We start from the raw sequence: 18,521 nt of genomic DNA, 5'->3' as shown, positions 1-18,521 counted from the left end.
TATAATATCTTTATTTGGGAATTTTCGAACTTTCCTTTCCGTTAGATTTTAATTAATTATCCCACAATTACATTTTAAAGGTACAAAACTGAATGAAATGAAATAAATTTAACTATGGTATTTTCTAATTCCATAATCATAGAAGATTTTTGTTCAGACATGACCTGGTTATCAGGTTAATTCTTCGTCGTCCAACTGCGGATGTCTGGTAGTCGTTTGTATATTTGAAATACATATATGTATGTGTTATATTTTTATAAACTATGTCAGCCAGATATAATAAGGCAGAAACCTTCTAACAAATTTAATTACGCCTATATTTCCTGCGCGTTCTAGTTTTTGTCCATCTGACTACCAATTTTCATAGAGGCAGAAGAGATCACATTTTATTTATTCGTCATTGAATTTTATCCTTCTCTTCACTGGTTCTATCTTTATTTCGTTTCTTTCTTTCGTTCATATAAATCAGACTGAAGGTTCTATTAGTTAATAATAAGTATCAACATCTACGTGGCAGGACTGGAAGAACTGAGGAAAGGACAAGCCGGGCGCATAGTGGTAGGAAAAAGAAAGGCATGGTCACTGGCATATGCAGACGATATTGTGCTGATGGCGGATAGAGAAGAGGAGCTAAAGGAAATGCTAAAGAGATTCAAAAAAATTTTTAAAGGAAACCGAATTGGAACTGAGCACGGAAAAGACTAAGATAGTAGTTTTCGAAAAAAGAAGGAACAAAAGGAGCCAAAGAAAATGGAAATGGGGAGAGTAAGAATTAGAAGAAGTGGACGAGATAAGATACCTAGGGTACATACTACAGAAAAACGACAGTGATGAGAAACACATACAAGACAGGAAAAAGAGAGCAACAATAGCAATGAAGAAAACATGGAGCGTGGGAGAAAGAATATTCAAACAGGACTACAAGAGGAAAATGAAGATGTTTGGAGCATTGGTAGAAAGCGTGGCACCGTTTGGAGCAGAGGTATGGGGCTGAAACATGGAAGAAAGACTAGATACAAAGAAGATATGTGAAATGGATCTTAGGTTTAGATATGACAACACCAAATTATATATTGATAGAAGAATACAAGCTAAGAAATCAAAGAAAAAGCATTAAGAAGAGCAGCAAGGTATGAAGGGAAAGTCTTAGAATCAAAAAAGGAACTAGTAAAGGAGTGCATAAAGAAAAGAGAGAGAAACTGGGGAAATGGCCAAGAAGGGAGAAGAACAAGAAAGAGAAAGAAGGGACTAGAAGAGGTGAGAAATGGAAGGACACAGATGGAAGCAAAAGAAGAGCAAGAAAGGATTACAGCAGACTAAATTATAGAAGAAAAAAGAAAGAGAGAAGAAGAAGAGAGTGGGAAAAGGATAAAGAAATCCAAATATAACATACATTACAGAAAAATCGCCAAAGAAGGGTTACCAAAGTACTTAGAAGGGAGGATGAAGTAGAAGGATAGAAAAATATTAGCAAGATTCAGATGTGGAAACGAGACCAAAGCAAGGAAATACTGGAAAGAAGAGGGAGAAAAAAGATGCAGACTATGTAAAAGGGAAGAAGAAAACCTGAGATATGTAATAGAAGAATGCGAAATAACGGGAGGACCAAAGGACATAAAAAAACACTTAAATGAGACTGGAGAAGGACTAACAGATCTAAAAGCAATAATACAGAAGAGAAGGGCAGTACAAGATGGGGAAGAACGACAGGAAGGAAGTACAGCAAGGAGGCAAAAGCCCAAAAATTGTAATAGTTTTTAGTTATTAGTTTTTAGTTTTTAGAGATAGAATAATTAAGGGGGTACAATATAATAGAGTGGATAAGAGGGAAAGTAGATATATAAGAAGCGAAATAGGTAAAAGAGATGTAAAACCGAAAGCTCGGCCAAAGCCGAAAGACACGAACTAAGCAATAATAAATAATAAATAACAATAAGTAAATTCGTAGTACTCGTTGTGGGATGTCGTGCCAATATCGAAGCCTTTCAATGGTATGTGATTTACGTTATAGATAAAGTAATCTTACTGTAATCAAATATGTAAATAATGTTTATAATATAATAAATAATGTTATTTGTTAATTATAAAGTGCGCAAGGGCAGTCATAAAAGTTAGTTTCACTTATTTAATTGTAAATAAATATTTATTTACCTGATATAATGCATATATTTCTTAAATATTATTTAATGGAAACATTCAATGATATTTATTACATAATATTTATTGATATAAATTATATATTTCTTCATGAGTTTAAATATATGTGTTGTTCAAATCAAATAACTGTATCAATATTTAAATCAAAATTTTAATAAATATAACAAATGAAAATATATATTATACTTTTTAAATATAGGAATTCATTTAACACGTAGTAAAATATATTAAAAAGAATTAATATTTAATTATTTTCTTTATATCAGTAGCTCGTTTGAATAGTCTGTACTGAAACAGTAAACTACAGAGAACACGAATCAGCTGTGAACTGTCAAATTTTTGTATTGTTACAGATTCGTTAACATTTATAACTTGTTTGACTTGAAAATATTAGGGTAAGGAATGGGATTATATGGTTCCTACTTTTATTTTTTAGCATGAAAAGTATTAATAGGTTTTAATATTGAAAATAACGATATACACACAAAAGTAAGGTTAGAAACGCTTGTTTCTGAAAGAACGTTTTTGTAAATATAGGAAACAGGTGATGCACAATGTCTCCTGACCCTACACAAGAACCCATCGAGGAATCATTAAATATACCAAATTTACCTCTTGATAGAGGAATGAATGCATCGGATAGTGAAGATGATGATATAGGAATGGCAGGATATGTACCACTATCTCAGATTCCTGCTGACAGTGATCCGATGTTGTATGAAGATGAAGTATGTTTATTATTTAATGAAATATTTCATTTATATATGATATACTTATATTACACAATTTCTTAATTTATTAGGATGATGAATGGATAACTAACGCAGCTGAAACTAATCAAACACTGAGATCCCCAATATTAGAATCACAGAATGTATGAATTCTTTTAGATTTAAGGAACAATGTTACTGTATTTGTCTTTTAATATTTTTATTCATAATGTTTTACATTCCTTATAGGACTGTATGTCAGAAACAATAGAAGTTTGGTCATCTCCTCACAATCGATCTAACATAGATATGGATGCAGATAAAATCAATCAAGTGAAATCTATGATGGCATCTTTTACTTTACCAATTACAGCATTTCCAGAGTGGGCAAAAGCTATATCAGAAGAACAGTGGAAGGAACAACTTATTGGACGTATTAAAGAAATGCAAAATAGAGAAAAATAAATCTAAATATTTCTTAATTAACTCTTTTATATAAAATTATGTATATAGATTAATACAAATTAAAGCAATCTTCTTTTTCAAGCTATAAACTTGATATCCATTAATAAATGTTAAATTTCCAAATAAGCAAAGTTAGTGTATACATTTAATTGTATACAGTAGACAAATCTGATATCATGTAAACTATAACAAATAAAAATATTTATTTTATCTTAATTAAACTTTCACTTAATATATGTTTATATATGTCCTATATAAGAATATTTTGTATTTTATTATAGTCAATGCACTTCACTTTATAGCACTAAGTTTTTATTTGTTTGTGATAAATGATTACATGAATATATGGTATGATACTGTTCAACATATGAAATCATGCTTCTGCCCAGTCATACACTGCAAAGAACACACTTGCATTAATGATATCAAATAAAGGTACAATGACACTTATAGTTCGAGATCTGCACCGATACTGGCAGCTTTTTTGGGATTTAATTTCAATCGTAAAGTGGCAACATCATCTTCTATTCTTACCAGTTTTCGGAATTTCTGAAAGAAAAATATGATTTAAATTTTGTAAAATTGAGAAATTTTGGAAAAAATTGTATTGTTTAATTAATAAGATGGTTGAAAAAATGTTTAATTAATGTACCTCAGAGTTAGTTCCAGATGTTGTAAACCAAATATAAATCATATATCCAGGAATACATAACATTGAAGAAAGACCACAAAGCCATCCTAACACGTGACTCCACCATGGATATTCATACGTAAGATATTTTACGGGAACGAATTTAATTATGTTAAAAGCAAAAACGCCCTAATTTGAAAGTTTATTTTAATTAGACATGATCAGAAATGTAAATTAACAATTATATGTATATGTCTAACAATGGAAATTGTTATTTTACCACACAAACAGCAGGAGTAGTGAAGGTCCAACATATTTTCCACCAGTAACATGGATAATAACCAATCATATCACGAATTCCATCGTAGAAACGATTTACACCGAATGCCCACGAGACGGCAATGCATTCAAAGAATATTAAAAACAGGAGGCAAAATCCACTAATGGCATACGAATCCAAGAGTTGAAAGACATACATTCCTCCCTGAAGAAATTATGAAAATACTCTTTTCTGTGATTGATTTATATACAATGATAAAATTTAATTTTTATTAATTACTCACTTCAGTAACGCAAGAAAGACCAATAAGATACGAGATAAAACAGACGATTGCTATGAATAATTCCTTTCTTTTTCTGAGAAGACGCGGCCATTCATCTACCGCGGCTGTTATAAAGCCTTCAACTGTACAAAACTGTAAAACATAATAATCGTTTATTTCATTTTCGTCACATTAAAATATTTTAAATTACCTGGCTGTCCAAGCCGATAAGGATAAGCATAAAAAAGAATAAACAAGACCAAATTGATGATCCTGGTAATTCTAGAACTGCAGAAGGATAAACCAAGAAAGCTAAACCTGGGCCTAGTTAAAACATTTAAAAAATATAAGATATTAGCACCAACAACAGATATTACAAGCAGTTTAATTTAATATTAATTATCATAATTACCAGAAGCTGCCACATCCGCTACAGGTTTTTGTTGTTCGTGAGCCATGAAACCAACAACAGAAAATATAACAATGCCACTAAGCATACTAGTACATGAATTCACTGTACAAACAATTAACGCATCCCTAAAATAAATGCAATATTTTATGTGACAACACATAAACAAACGCGATATTAGTTGAATTAAATGTAATTAAAATTATTTGAAAGAAATCTATTACGTTTAAATAAGACGTAAGTTACTCACTTATAAACATTATTATTAAATTTATTGTAACTTCCAAGAGCAACCAATGCACCCAAACCCAACGCATAAGAAAAAAATATTTGAGTCACCGCATCTATCCATACCTATAAACATTTACTAAATTATTGACAGAAGAGCAAAAAAAGTAACAAGATTCTAATACCTCGGGATCACTGAGTTTTGAAAGATTTGGCGTTGCATAATATTTTAAGCCTTCTATTGCCCCTGGTAGGCTCAATCCCCTGACCAATAAAACTGCTAACAATGCATATGGAAATAATGATGTAAAGTACACAACCTATACAAAAATTAATATCGATTATAAGTCAATTTTACTTATAAATTATAAATAATTATGGAATCTTACTTTTCCAGTCCACTTCACACCTTTCCAAATACAAAAATAACACATGATCCAGACGATAGCCAATGTACCTGCTAGTTCCCATCTTATTGAACCTATGTTTTCTATACCATCAGAAATTTGAAGAGTACGCCTCCTTTTTAGAATAAAAATGATATATACGAGTATAGAACAAGAACTACAGTAGGTAGTTCTTCTTGTGTCATACAAACTTACTCCCAAAATTCTTTCACTGGATCGTTCAGTAAAGTGTGGCTTAAATTACCAATCGAAGTAGAACATATCGTATCTTCTTCTTCGGGCCAACATAACGCCTCTAAACGTTCTGAAGATGTGAGACAATAACGTGTATTCCAAGGATTGCCGCATGTTCTCCATGGCACATCTATGTACATGTTTAACTAATATTTAAAAAATTCTATTTGTTGTGCAACCGTATTAATATTATGTATGTTATTTTCGTACCAATTCGTAAAGAAACCAAAAAGTAAAAAAGTGCCCACGCCAATATAATGATATAATATACGTTAGTCCAACAGGAAAGTACACAAGTGGCGTATCCAATGCCTGTTTGTAAAAATATTTAATGGTGAAGTAGTAGCGAAATGTTTAAGCGGGTATAATTAGAAATATAAACCTTTGAAAATCGGAGCTATCTTAAAGACACCTAATCCTCCTATAGTCATCATCTGTCCTAATGATAACTCCATTAGGAACATGGGTACTCCGGCAAGTGCAAGAGCAATAAAATAGGGAACCATAAAAGCACCACCGCCATTTTTATAGCAGAGGTAAGGAAATCGCCATAAATTTCCTAATCCTATGGCCAATCCTACTACGGATAGGATAAATTCGATCTTAAAACAAACAGACAAAAACAATTCGACATTAATAATTAATTGTCAGTCATAATATAGATACCTGCATGTCCTTTTTGTTATACATTTTTGTTGTTATAATTCATATAAATGCTTTTTATATGTTCACCTTACTGTTCCACATTCCTCGATCAGGCAATATTTTGGTTTCTTTAAAAGCCGAAGATTGCAAGCATTGAATCGCCTCAAAACGAAAATCTTGCTCTTTACCGCCATTTGAGACTCTTAAGGGTGGTTCAGCAAACAGAGCTTTTAATTCTTGAACAGGATTCACTGGCCTACATGGCAGAGGACTAGTGGACCTATCTACTTTGGGTATCTTAGAAGACCCGCTCGAAGGCATTATTTTCTGTCCGAAATACTAAATCGATCGAATTCACCTCATCCTATTAATTCTTGTTTTAACCTGTAAACAAATATGAATTTCTAAAGAAACCTCTGATAATTGGCCTTCTGGAATTCTTGAATATTTAGAACACTGAATGTCCAATTTACAGCCATTTAAACGTTCAAATCTTGGGTTTTTCTTTAAAATTCGAAAGATTAATGTCGTTTAATTTATGTACACTTTTCATATGTCTAATTAAAAAGAACGTGGACGCTAAATAAATTGTAATATGCAGCAAGTGAAAGATAACGCGATCATTTCTGAAGAACTTTGAATATTCAGCAGTCATCGTAGTTACGTGAGATACTTCTACACAAGGGTCTTGATGATGATGGATGACAGACAACGAGCCACTTCCGGGAATCACGTTTGTGAAACGTTGTTCCCATCGAACAACCTTGTCCTATTTTAGATTAATCATCGGTGAAAGAAACGATGTCATCGGAGATCATCACGTGGAACAACGAACTATGCGATCGGCGGACGTCTCGTCACAATAAAATTCATCCCGATTTAAATTTTCAATTTGCCATGTAGGAGGTAGAAAATTATTCATTAGCAATTCTGTCGTTCCATTTCAAGTACCTACTCAATCCACACTTGGTGAATTATCATAATTACAACTGAGAAACATATAAGATTCGTCCAACTTCCAATTGTAAACAAACTGCTGTATCGACAATCATTAACGAATTATTCATGGGTGCAATGTCCTTTTAATGATACCATCCTCGGTATAAAACAATTTACAACTTCTACACTTCAATTGTGTAATAAGCTCAATTGTATAGTGACTGACTTGAATGAATGAAGATAAATTAATCTTTAGGATATTTTCAGCCAATGTTACTGTCACCCTCAACGATTATGTCAATATACAAATAAACCAATAAACGTTAACGTAATACAATTTACGATATAAACAGAAATAGCAAAAATAATATTTAAAAAATGTGAAATATGAAACGAACGTGCCAGGACGTTAAAATAAAAATAAATTCGCTTATTTTTATTAGAAGACAAAATCCTGCTGATTATATCTTTTTGTTGAGACATCTCTTATACTCTTCCAGTAACTATATAAACTATGTTTTACGTATAATAACAAGAAAGAAGATACAACAAGAAGAATCAAAATAGGAGAAAATCACTCAAATCGAAAAACACATAACGTAATGTCAAATAGACATAACATAATACACATAAAATGTTATGGACATAACCACTGACTACTTAAGTAGTATCTGACAGTCTATCGACAGTCATAATGTCTCACGGGAAAGGATACTCCTTTTTTGCAATACCGTTTAAACAATGTACGTACGTGCACAATTTCACGAGTAGATATGAACTGAGATTTTCACTGGACTTATATATCGATAACAGCCGTGAAACGTCGTAGGCGAAAGAAAATTGATGAAGCGTGTCGTATGTCGGCCCGTGTCGTTACGTTCACAAATCGCGCTTACGTACGATGAGTGTTGAGATTTCTACTGTGCCCTACAGATCTACCCCACAATGGCGTTCAGTCCCCCAAGCACCAACACACCTTCGTTTCATTCAACAAATTAGTGCCACAGTGTCACTCTATATTTAGGTGCACTATGTGAATGGTGAGAGAGCCCCGGAGTTCGCTAATAACTGATTGACCACACCGATGGCCGCGAATTGCTCCCTTCTTTCAAGAGTACATTTAGAATGCACTGAACTACACTTGATCTTGACTTCATACATCATCAAGTTATTCTAAAGTAAAATACAGTTGGGTACCGATTTCATTAGTAAACGATTTATTATAGATTTATTCATATATGATCCAATAGATTTAACGATAAGCATCAGAACATCTGCAAAACAATTAAAAAAAGAAGAAATAGTCGATATATCATACTGTTTTAAGGCACGAAGGAAAAACAGGTAAAAATGAATGCACGATAAAGATAAAGAATAAATTAAAATGTTATAAAAAAAAATAACACATTGGGGGTTTAATAAGAATGATATCAAGGAGTACTAGGAGTTATATCGAAATATTAAAATAATGGAAAACGGAAATGAGTTATAAAAGAATAATAGCCGGAAACATTTTGTAAACTCTCCCTTCCGGCTAATTGCTACAATTTCACGAGTAGAAAATAAGTGTTTGTTTAGCTAAAATTGAAGGAGAAAAAGATTGTACAAATAAACATTCAAGATAATAACAATACAATATGTTCAACGCGAAAATTATTTTATTAAACAAATTTTCGGATACTTTTTATCTAGGTATAGCATTTATTCTTTTATATATACAACAATGTTTTTATTTTATAAAAGTATTATAAATATAATTCATTAGTATATGGAATATAGAACAATGTAATTAACTCATACATAATCATTTCATTAAATAATAAAATTTTAATTATCTGTCATCCATCGTATGTCTACATAAATAACATATTATTTTGTGTTTACTATTCTCAAATTGTTTAATTAATTATACAAAATACATTACACATATACTTCTAAATTGTACCTGCAGAAAATATCTACAATTTCAATATGTAAAGACTAAAATAATTTCTTATTAAAATTCTTATTAATTATTATTTGAATTTCTATTAGTTACTTGTTCCTTTACAAAAATAATAATTAAAAAAGATAATTTAATGATTTTTATATACAATAATAGAAAAACATACATTCGTTTAAATATTATGTAAAATTTATTTGATTTAATTGCAATTTTAAATTTTAAATTTTAACTTTAAATTTTCATATTTAAACTGTCGAACTACAATAATTTTGTCACGTGACGACAATCCTTACTTCCGATTCGCGCCAAAAGCCGGTAACGACGACACCATAAACTAATCCAACTACTTTATAGGATAAATAGTTTAGTAATTATTTCCATCTCTTAATCGTAAACTAATTGTGATCTTAAAATGGTTGGAAAAGGAAAGATGTATGTGATAAAACGCGGTATGTTATAAACTTTATTATTCTGTTATTATGTCGGGTAATCTTAATGTAATCCTATTACGAACCTAAGTTATTATAACACTAATCAGTTTTTCTAATTATTAGATGGACGTAAAGAAGATGTTCATTTTGACAAAATAACATCCAGGATTCAAAAGTTATGTTACAATTTAGATATGGATTATGTGGATCCTGTAAGTTTACTTATTTTCAGATTATTTATTACTTAATTATTTATTTCTTAATATTTTATATCTTTTTCATAGTCTGCAATTACTTTCCGTGTTATCAGTGGTTTATATTCAGGTGTAACCACTGTTGAATTAGACAATCTTGCAGCTGAAACTGCCGCAACTATGACTACTAAACATCCAGATTATGCGATATTAGCTGCAAGAATTGCAATATCTAATCTTCATAAAGAAACAAAGAAAAGTTTTAGTGGTAAGATAAGAAATATATTCAATTCATTTCTTTATTTCTTTTTTAGAAATTCAATGTTTTGTTTTTATTTGAATCTTCCCTTTCCATTTATAGAAGTAATACATAGCTTATATAATGTAAAGGAACATTATACAAATGAAGTTAGACCTGTTATTAATGAGAAATATTACAATATCATACAAAATAATGCAAATAAGTTAAATTCTGCGATAATTTATGATAGAGACTTTAGTTATAATTACTTTGGTTTCAAGACACTTGAAAGAAGTTATTTATTAAAAATACAAGGGAAAGTTGTTGAAAGACCACAACACATGTTAATGAGAGTTGCAGTTGCCATCCATGGTGAAGATATTGATAAAGCTATAGAAACTTACAATTTTTTATCAGAACGTTATTTTACACATGCATCTCCATCACTTTTTTTTGCCTGTACTAGGCAACAGCAAATGTCTAGGTATATTTATCAAGATTAAAATAAAACGTATTTATCCATTCCAATGTAATAATCTAATGATTATATTTTTCAGTTGTTTTTTACTAACAATGAGTGATGATAGCATAGATGGAATTTATGATACATTAAAAAGATGTGCACTTATTAGCAAATCAGCTGGTGGTATTGGACTTAATGTACATTGTATTCGAGCAAGAGGCACACCAATAGCTGGTACACTTGGTGTATCTAATGGTTTAATTCCAATGCTCAGAGTATACAATAATACAGCTCGATATGTTGATCAAGGAGGAAATAAAAGACCAGGAGCATTTGCTATATATTTAGAACCATGGCATGCAGATATCTTTGAATTTCTAGATCTTAAAAAGAATATTGGTAAGCTACATGTTTGTCTCTTTATTTTGAAAGATTTTGATTACCTATTTTAATATTCTTATACATAACGTTTTATATCTAATAATAATTGACAGGTAAAGAAGAAAATAGAGCAAGAGAATTATTCTATGCTTTATGGATACCTGATCTTTTTATGAAACGAGTTTTGGATAATGGTGTATGGTCTTTAATGTGTCCACATGAATCTCCTGGTCTACCTGATGTTTGGGGCGATGAATTTGAGGCTCTCTATACGCGGTAAATTAAATTAAATTATGTATATTGATGATACATAGTAAGATATATCGACAGTGTTGAACATTTTTTTAAATAAATACATATTATTTTTAGATATGAGACTGAGAAAAGATATAAACGTCAGATTCAAGCGAGAGATTTATGGACAGCTATTCTTATTTCTCAAGTTGAAACAGGAACTCCTTACATGCTTTATAAAGATCATTGTAATCGTAAATCAAATCATCAAAATTTAGGGACGATCAAAAGCAGTAATTTATGTACAGAAATCGTACAATATTCCAGTCCAGATGAAATTGCTGTATGCAATTTAGCTTCAATCGCAGTGAATATGTTTGTAAACTCCAGTAATCAGACATTTGATTTTGAAAAACTGCGAAAAGTAACAAAAATTGTTACTTGTAATTTAGACAAAATTATCGATGTGAATTATTATCCGGTTCCTGAAGCAAAAACATCAAATTTTAAACATAGGCCTATAGGTATATAGATATTTTTATGTGAAATATCAAGAATACAATATTCATATAGTTTTAATATTTTTATATGTATTTGTTATATACTTATAATATTTGTTATATGTATTTATATTTATTAATATTTGTTATATGTATTTTAGGGATTGGAATTCAGGGTCTTGCAGATGCATTCCTTTTAATGCGATATCCATTTGAAAGTGAGGAAGCACAAAAACTTAATATCCAAATATTTGAGACACTATATTATAGTGCATTAGAGGCTAGCTGTGAACTTGCTGCAGAGAAAGGTACATATGAAACCTATGAAGGTAGTCCAGTTAGCAAAGGAGTAAGTAAATCAGACGTAAAAATATTTTACTTTGACAATTAATTTATCATCATAGCATTAGTATATCACAATATATAGGCTAATTATTTAGGTACTTTCAGATTTTACAATATGACATGTGGAATGTTACTCCAACTGATTTATGGAACTGGACAATTCTGAAAGAAAAAATTGCTAAACATGGAGTTAGGAATTCTTTATTAATCGCCCCTATGCCAACGGCGTCTACTGCACAAATCTTAGGAAATAATGAATCTATAGAACCATATACCAGTAATATTTATGCAAGAAGAGTTTTGTCTGGAGAGTTTCAAGTCGTAAATCCTCATTTATTACGAGATCTGACTGAAAGAGATCTTTGGGATGAGAATATGAAAAATGAAATTATAGCAAATAATGGTTCTGTACAGGTAGGTTTATATGTATATATATAACCTTGATAACCAGGATCTGACTATCTGTCGTCCTGATTAACTGGAATCTTGATTATCCGAATCTCGGTGTTCAAGCACAGATGCCATACGCGATACAGTAGTTCTATACCTTTAATTTAACTAAATCCAGGATCAAATAGTTCCTTCTTTCGAACAGACCATTCTTTACAATATTATTATAATAGATTTGTTTTGTTATAGAATATTGAACGTATACCAAATGATTTAAAAATGCTTTATAAAACCGTTTGGGAAATACCACAGAAGGTAATCTTAAAAATGGCAGCAGATCGTGGTGCATTTATAGATCAGTCACAGTCAATGAATGTTCATATGGCTAAACCAACAGCAGAAAAACTGACTTCAATGCATTTTTATGGCTGGAAGATGGCAAGTACTCTTAATTTAATCTTTATAATTCAAAATTTTATATAATTATTTTAATGAAACTTATTTAAATATACAAAAACACCTTGCAGGGTTTAAAGACTGGTATGTATTATTTAAGAACGAAACCGGCAGTAAATGCCCTGCAATTTACAGTTGATAAATCAAAATTACAAAATACAATCAGTACTACTTCTAATCAATCTGTTAATTCTGAATGTAATAATGACGAGGAACTTAATTCTACGGAAAATAAATGGTTACAAAATCAGAGTAGCGAAAACATAGAAGCTGTATTCGCATGCTCTCGTGAAAATGGAGATGCGTGCATGGCCTGTGGATCATAGAAATAAATTTTTATAATTGTAAGTTTTCTATACGGTTATGAGTATTATATATATTTAAGCATATTCTTTGTAATACTATATAATTTTGAAAAATTTTAAAATAAAGCTATTTGCCCTTGATTTCATGTATTATTTCTTTACATTGTAACATTTAATATTTATTATTTGCACTGAAGATCTCGAATAAATTAAGATATAAAGATTATAATTTAAAATTCCGCGCGAAACAGGGTAGTCAACTAAATCCAAATAAATATGGATCACTGTTGTGTTCTTTATATGCTGCTACAGTCAAGTGTTCGAGAACAGCGTCACTACGGTAGTCAAGTGAAATGTCAAAATTGTAAGCGTGAAGACGTACATAGTTGCGCATCAGTTAACTGTTGTGTAAATTTCGTTAAAGATCTAGAGTGAATATATTCATTTTGGATTCATTTGTGAGTGATTCGGCATTTGAGCCGATTAAGTATGTAATGATCTTATTTTCTGATCAAAGGAAAATAAAGAAACGTTAATAAAAAAGGATTCTTCTGTAACGAATTTTGGCACTGATATCCAGCTGATGCATTTTAACATATTTGACAGTTGAAATTGCGTAATTGTTGCCAGGATTTTCTTATGAGTCTTTTTACGCAATTTATCTAAATTGCCGTATAGAATGGCGGATTTGGATGACTTATTTCATTTAGATCAATACATAGGTCCAGAATCTCTTGCAGAATTATGTTTCCAAGTAATCTGCAAAAATTTAGACATTATCTCAGTAAAGGATAAGTGTGAATATCGAAATCTTTTAAAAGGAGTGGTTTTCCCAAGCGAAATATGCGATAAACTTATTGAATACGTTTTACGAAACGATATAAACGAAGATCATGACTGTTTCTTTACGATTTTCAAAAATGTATGGATAACCAAGCTTAAACGTGTCAAAGTTGTAGGATCCAATATAACCGATGATTCAGTACAGATCCTTGCAAATCACAAACTTGTAAGATTAGAACTTACAGATTGTCCTAATTTAACAGATCGATCTATTGATTACATAAATGCAAATGCAGAAAATTTGCATACTTTAATATGCCGTGGTAGTTCTGGAATTATTCCAGAAAAACTTACAGGTAAGAACTCTTTACTACTAGAATAACTTATAAAAAATCTATAGTTCCATTGTCAGGATATTATTATGTTGTATTATACTTTTCTTTATTGATATCTATTAATAATTAAAATTATGTTCAATTTATATCTTATAAAAAACATAGATATGCTATTATGAATTAATGATTAATAATAAATAGTTCCTAATAAAATATTTATTTTGCATTAAGGTATGAGTTATTTTATATTATGAATAAAGCATTTATATTATTATTTTGCAGTTTAATGATTAATATATTTAGAATATCTTATTATTAATATTATTTGCATTTAGTTGTATCATAAAGAAAAATAAAATATAAGAGATATTAAGTTAATGACATATAATATATTTATTTAATAATATATAAAATTAATGTATATACTTTTTAATTATTAGTATACCAGAAACAAGGACATGTATTTAAAATACCAAATCTACGAACCTTGGCTATAGAATATGTTCAAATTTGTGCCTTGGATTATAACATACTCTTGGGTGGATTAACAAATTTAACAAATTTAGATTTGTCCAATAGTTCTGATATGGGCACCTTTGATTATTTCCATTTGGTTCCTAATTTAGTATCCTTAGTTTTATATAATGTTAGAATTATTTCTCAAGCACAAGCCTTTGTTACCAATATCTGTCACTTGAAACATTTAAGGTAACTGTTTATTTATATTTGACTTATGGTATAATAAAATATTGTATTTAAAATTTTTAATTCAATGTTTTTAAAATTAGGCATTTGGATATTTCTCAAATCCATCCAGAAGATGGAATATTTGCAAATCCTAATACAATCTTATCTGATATAGTAAATGGTTTGCCTCAACTAACTTCTTTAGATATTAGTGGGACAAATTTAGCAGGAATAGAAATTGTAGATCGTAGAATACAAACAGTTGAACATTCTTTCTATTCTGACATATATAATAATAATCTTTGTGATATACCAGGTCTTATTTCAAGAGTGGATAGACCTTTACAATTTTTAGGACTTTATGGAGCAAATGATGCACCTTGTAGGCGACGTAATATTCCAGCGAAATTGGTAAATAATAAAAGCGATATTTTATAACAAATACATAATAATATTGTATATTTTATCATTTATTTTTTAATTATTCTACTTTTTGAAATTCTAGATTGCAGGAAATGCAAATGAAGATCAAATATTGGTTGCAGCTCATGTTTATATGAATAATAGAGAAGATCTAATGTTAAAAGTGATAAGTGATTTATATCATATGTACAGATATGAAAATTGTCATAGGATGGATCAAGCACTTTGTGCAGTATTAGAAGCAATGGAGAAATATCCTACTCTGAAAGATATACAAATATCTGGAAGGTATTTATATATTATATGATTTTTGTATACTGTTATATTTATCATATATTTCAAAAAATTGAGTACAGCTCGTATTGTTTATATTTAACAGTGCAGCACTGTTTTATATTGTAAAAATGAAAGAAAAAGGCGAACTTGAAGCAAGATTAAAAAGGAGAATTGTTCGCACACTTCTTGTTGGAATGAGTATTCATAAAAATGAAGAAACTATGATGCGTAATGGTTGTCTAACATTATACCAATTCCGATTGCCACAAGATGTGGTATGTATTGTTCTTGTTACTTGCAGTAATAGCATTTGTAGTTATATCGTAAAATATATTTTAAAGAATGTTACTAATTCTTATTTACCTTTTATTAGATGTCACACTATGAAACATTGGTGAAACTACTTTTGCATTTAGCTAAACATGCACAACAGGAAAGTTATGTTCAACGTATTGGAATATTTCTTTTAAATACTTTGGCATGTCAAGTAACAGGCAGAGAGAAGCGTTTATTAGGCGATCTAGGTTGCATAAAAACAATGCTTGAACTAATTAAATACAGAGTTGAATCTAGAACATTTGATGATGTTATGGAAGTAGCTTGGTCAACTATGTGGAATGTAACTGATGAAACTCCTATAAATTGTCAACGATTTTTTGAAGAAAATGGCATGCTGTTATTCTATAGATGTGTGATGGTATACAATATTAATCTTACTTATTAATAAATAATTACTAAATAAAAACAATTACTTTATGAATGATTTATTTTTACAGCAATACTCTCGCAAAGAAGAATTATTAAAAAATATGATGGGTTTACTTGGTAATGTAGCTGAAGTACAAAGTCTTAGAGTGCATCTAATGCAACTACCATACATGGTAGTTTTCACAAATTTAATACGTACTGTCAGAGAAAGCATTGAGGTTTTTTATACTTATATATTGACAATATATTTAATAATTATATTTTTACAACACTTAATATATTTTCCTTGCTATTAGGTACCATATAATGCAGTCGGGATATTAGCTCACATAGCATCTGATGGTGTTGAAGCATGGACAATAGAAAAACCTAGTCGAAATGTAGTTCTTGAACTTATGGTTGAAGCTATTGAACGATGGGATATATCATCAGAACGTAACATTAATTACCGTTCATTTCTACCACTATTACGTTTGGTAGATATTTATCATACACCACAATGTCAACATTGGGCGGTTTGGGCTCTTGCTAATCTTACAACTGTTTATCGTGAGTATATAGATTGCAAAATTTTATTTTATTTTAAATACAATCATTTTTCCATTCTATATATTCATACATACAAATATCTTTTTGAAGTTTTATTACCTTGCAACTTTTATTAAAACTATAATTATTTCTTTAACAGCTCATAAATATTGCATATTAGTTATTCGAGAAGCAGGAATTGAGAAACTGAATACTTTAATCTCAGATCCAAGACCATATGAGCGTATAAAAGAACTTGCCCATATTGTAATTGAAAATTGTAGTCGTTATAGTAGCAACTCCAATGACATGAATGTTCATCCCCCTTTAGATGAAGACTATATATATAGCTCAGATGGTTGAAAGTCAATTTTCATTATCATAATTCAAACACCATAAAAAGTAGAATGTTTTATGTCTGTAACAAAAAGTCTCCTAAAAAAAAGAGTGTGAGTAAGATTATAAAACTTGCTAAATCATTTGTATGTTGGTTTGCCAAACTGTAAATTTAAAATTGAGTGGTCAAACAATCTTACTCGCACTTTCATCACATAAACATTTCATTACATATTTTATTTATTACATGTTATGAAATATGTTTGGATCATGGATGCAAATATATTAATATATTAATGATATTATTAACGAAAGAGTAGTTAATTTAATAAAAATATTTTTGATGTTCATAATCAATCTATTATAAACAATATTCAAATTTAAACGCTTTTGATTTATGTACATAACCATGTTGTATTATAAATAAGAACAAATTAAGAGTAGACTGAAGTTATTTGTTTAAATAATAACAATAACAATATCATTATATATATAAATAGTAACAGATTATGACACATCTCAAACTTATACTAAGTTTCTTATACTTATGTGAATTCTTTGTAGATATTTGTATCATAAATAACTTTATTAGTTGCCATTACATTTTATTTGATGAAAAAGATTTAAAATAAAAAGATACATTAGACTCTATTATGTAAATAAAACTAAAATGAAATAAGCTGAATTAGGTTTACGAATTTGTACATCTCTATTATTAAAATTAAAATTCTTTGCAATAATGATGCTATTGTCAAAATTAATCTGTAAAACAAACATTATAACATAAAATATACATTTGTAGATTTTAATAATTGATTTACATAACTAGCAAAAAATCTGCGTGAATAATTATCTAAATGATTGTTATTGTAATCGTTACATAATATTAATGTATGCGTGTAATAAATTGCAAAAATTCTTGATTTGTTTAATGTATAACATAAAGTTACATAAGACTGATTTCCTCTTTATTTTTTTGTGCCCTACAATTCTCTTTATTTTTACTACTTATATGATTAACAAGATAATTTTATTTCTGATAAAATATTGATCACTTTAATTTTTATATGTGTGTATATAGAACATATGCAAGCAGTAAGAGAATGACTCTTACGAAATTTATATTTTATTACTTAATACTTAAAGATTTGATAATAACTAATAGCTAAAAATTATTTATTTGTTCTCTTATA

The 18,521-nt window shown here is 29.6% G+C and overlaps 5 protein-coding genes across 8 annotated transcripts in view; 3 read left to right on the top strand and 2 right to left on the bottom strand.

The window, feature by feature from the left end:
• LOC126915752 (40S ribosomal protein S12) overlaps positions 1–18,521 on the bottom strand; it is a 39,079-nt gene that overhangs the window by 20,024 nt on the left and 534 nt on the right. The window lies entirely within an intron of this gene.
• On the top strand, positions 2,415–3,421 carry LOC126915751 (male-enhanced antigen 1). The gene is made up of 4 exons (XM_050720723.1): positions 2,415–2,552; positions 2,695–2,885; positions 2,960–3,031; positions 3,117–3,421. Exons 2-4 carry the CDS (start codon positions 2,712–2,714, stop codon positions 3,330–3,332), a joined length of 462 nt encoding a protein of 153 aa, XP_050576680.1. The 5' UTR covers positions 2,415–2,552; positions 2,695–2,711; the 3' UTR covers positions 3,333–3,421.
• On the bottom strand, positions 3,623–8,452 carry LOC126915742 (sodium- and chloride-dependent GABA transporter 1-like). Of its 4 annotated transcripts, none has more exons than XM_050720705.1 (14): positions 8,344–8,452; positions 6,516–6,812; positions 6,166–6,385; positions 5,994–6,095; positions 5,745–5,913; positions 5,532–5,664; positions 5,328–5,462; positions 5,165–5,268; positions 4,918–5,042; positions 4,717–4,829; positions 4,527–4,658; positions 4,244–4,447; positions 3,985–4,152; positions 3,623–3,881 (listed from the first exon to the last, which is right to left on the bottom strand). In XM_050720705.1, the coding sequence occupies exons 2-14, from the start codon at positions 6,747–6,749 to the stop codon at positions 3,780–3,782; spliced, it is 1,941 nt and encodes a 646-aa protein (XP_050576662.1). In that variant the 5' UTR covers positions 6,750–6,812; positions 8,344–8,452; the 3' UTR covers positions 3,623–3,779. The 4 variants fall into 4 exon arrangements, with proteins under 4 accessions (XP_050576662.1, XP_050576663.1, XP_050576665.1 ...); XM_050720706.1 differs by lacking the exon at positions 8,344–8,452 and adding an exon at positions 8,119–8,267; XM_050720708.1 differs by lacking the exon at positions 8,344–8,452 and adding an exon at positions 7,093–7,723.
• LOC126915737 (ribonucleoside-diphosphate reductase large subunit) lies at positions 9,594–13,393 on the top strand. The gene is made up of 11 exons (XM_050720696.1): positions 9,594–9,761; positions 9,867–9,955; positions 10,028–10,205; positions 10,299–10,662; positions 10,736–11,040; positions 11,136–11,298; positions 11,392–11,780; positions 11,918–12,105; positions 12,207–12,515; positions 12,741–12,929; positions 13,019–13,393. Exons 1-11 carry the CDS (start codon positions 9,725–9,727, stop codon positions 13,271–13,273), a joined length of 2,466 nt encoding a protein of 821 aa, XP_050576653.1. The 5' UTR covers positions 9,594–9,724; the 3' UTR covers positions 13,274–13,393.
• On the top strand, positions 13,586–18,288 carry LOC126915741 (protein zer-1 homolog). The gene is made up of 9 exons (XM_050720704.1): positions 13,586–14,391; positions 14,811–15,078; positions 15,159–15,468; positions 15,563–15,768; positions 15,860–16,031; positions 16,130–16,453; positions 16,533–16,682; positions 16,761–17,013; positions 17,153–18,288. Exons 1-9 carry the CDS (start codon positions 13,932–13,934, stop codon positions 17,353–17,355), a joined length of 2,346 nt encoding a protein of 781 aa, XP_050576661.1. The 5' UTR covers positions 13,586–13,931; the 3' UTR covers positions 17,356–18,288.

This window comes from Bombus affinis, chromosome 4 (genome assembly GCF_024516045.1).
Source record: "Bombus affinis isolate iyBomAffi1 chromosome 4, iyBomAffi1.2, whole genome shotgun sequence".
In the NCBI taxonomy this organism is placed as follows: Eukaryota; Metazoa; Arthropoda; class Insecta; order Hymenoptera; family Apidae; genus Bombus; species Bombus affinis.
Note: the sequence above shows the minus strand (reverse complement) of the source record. Positions and strands in the feature narration are given on the sequence as shown.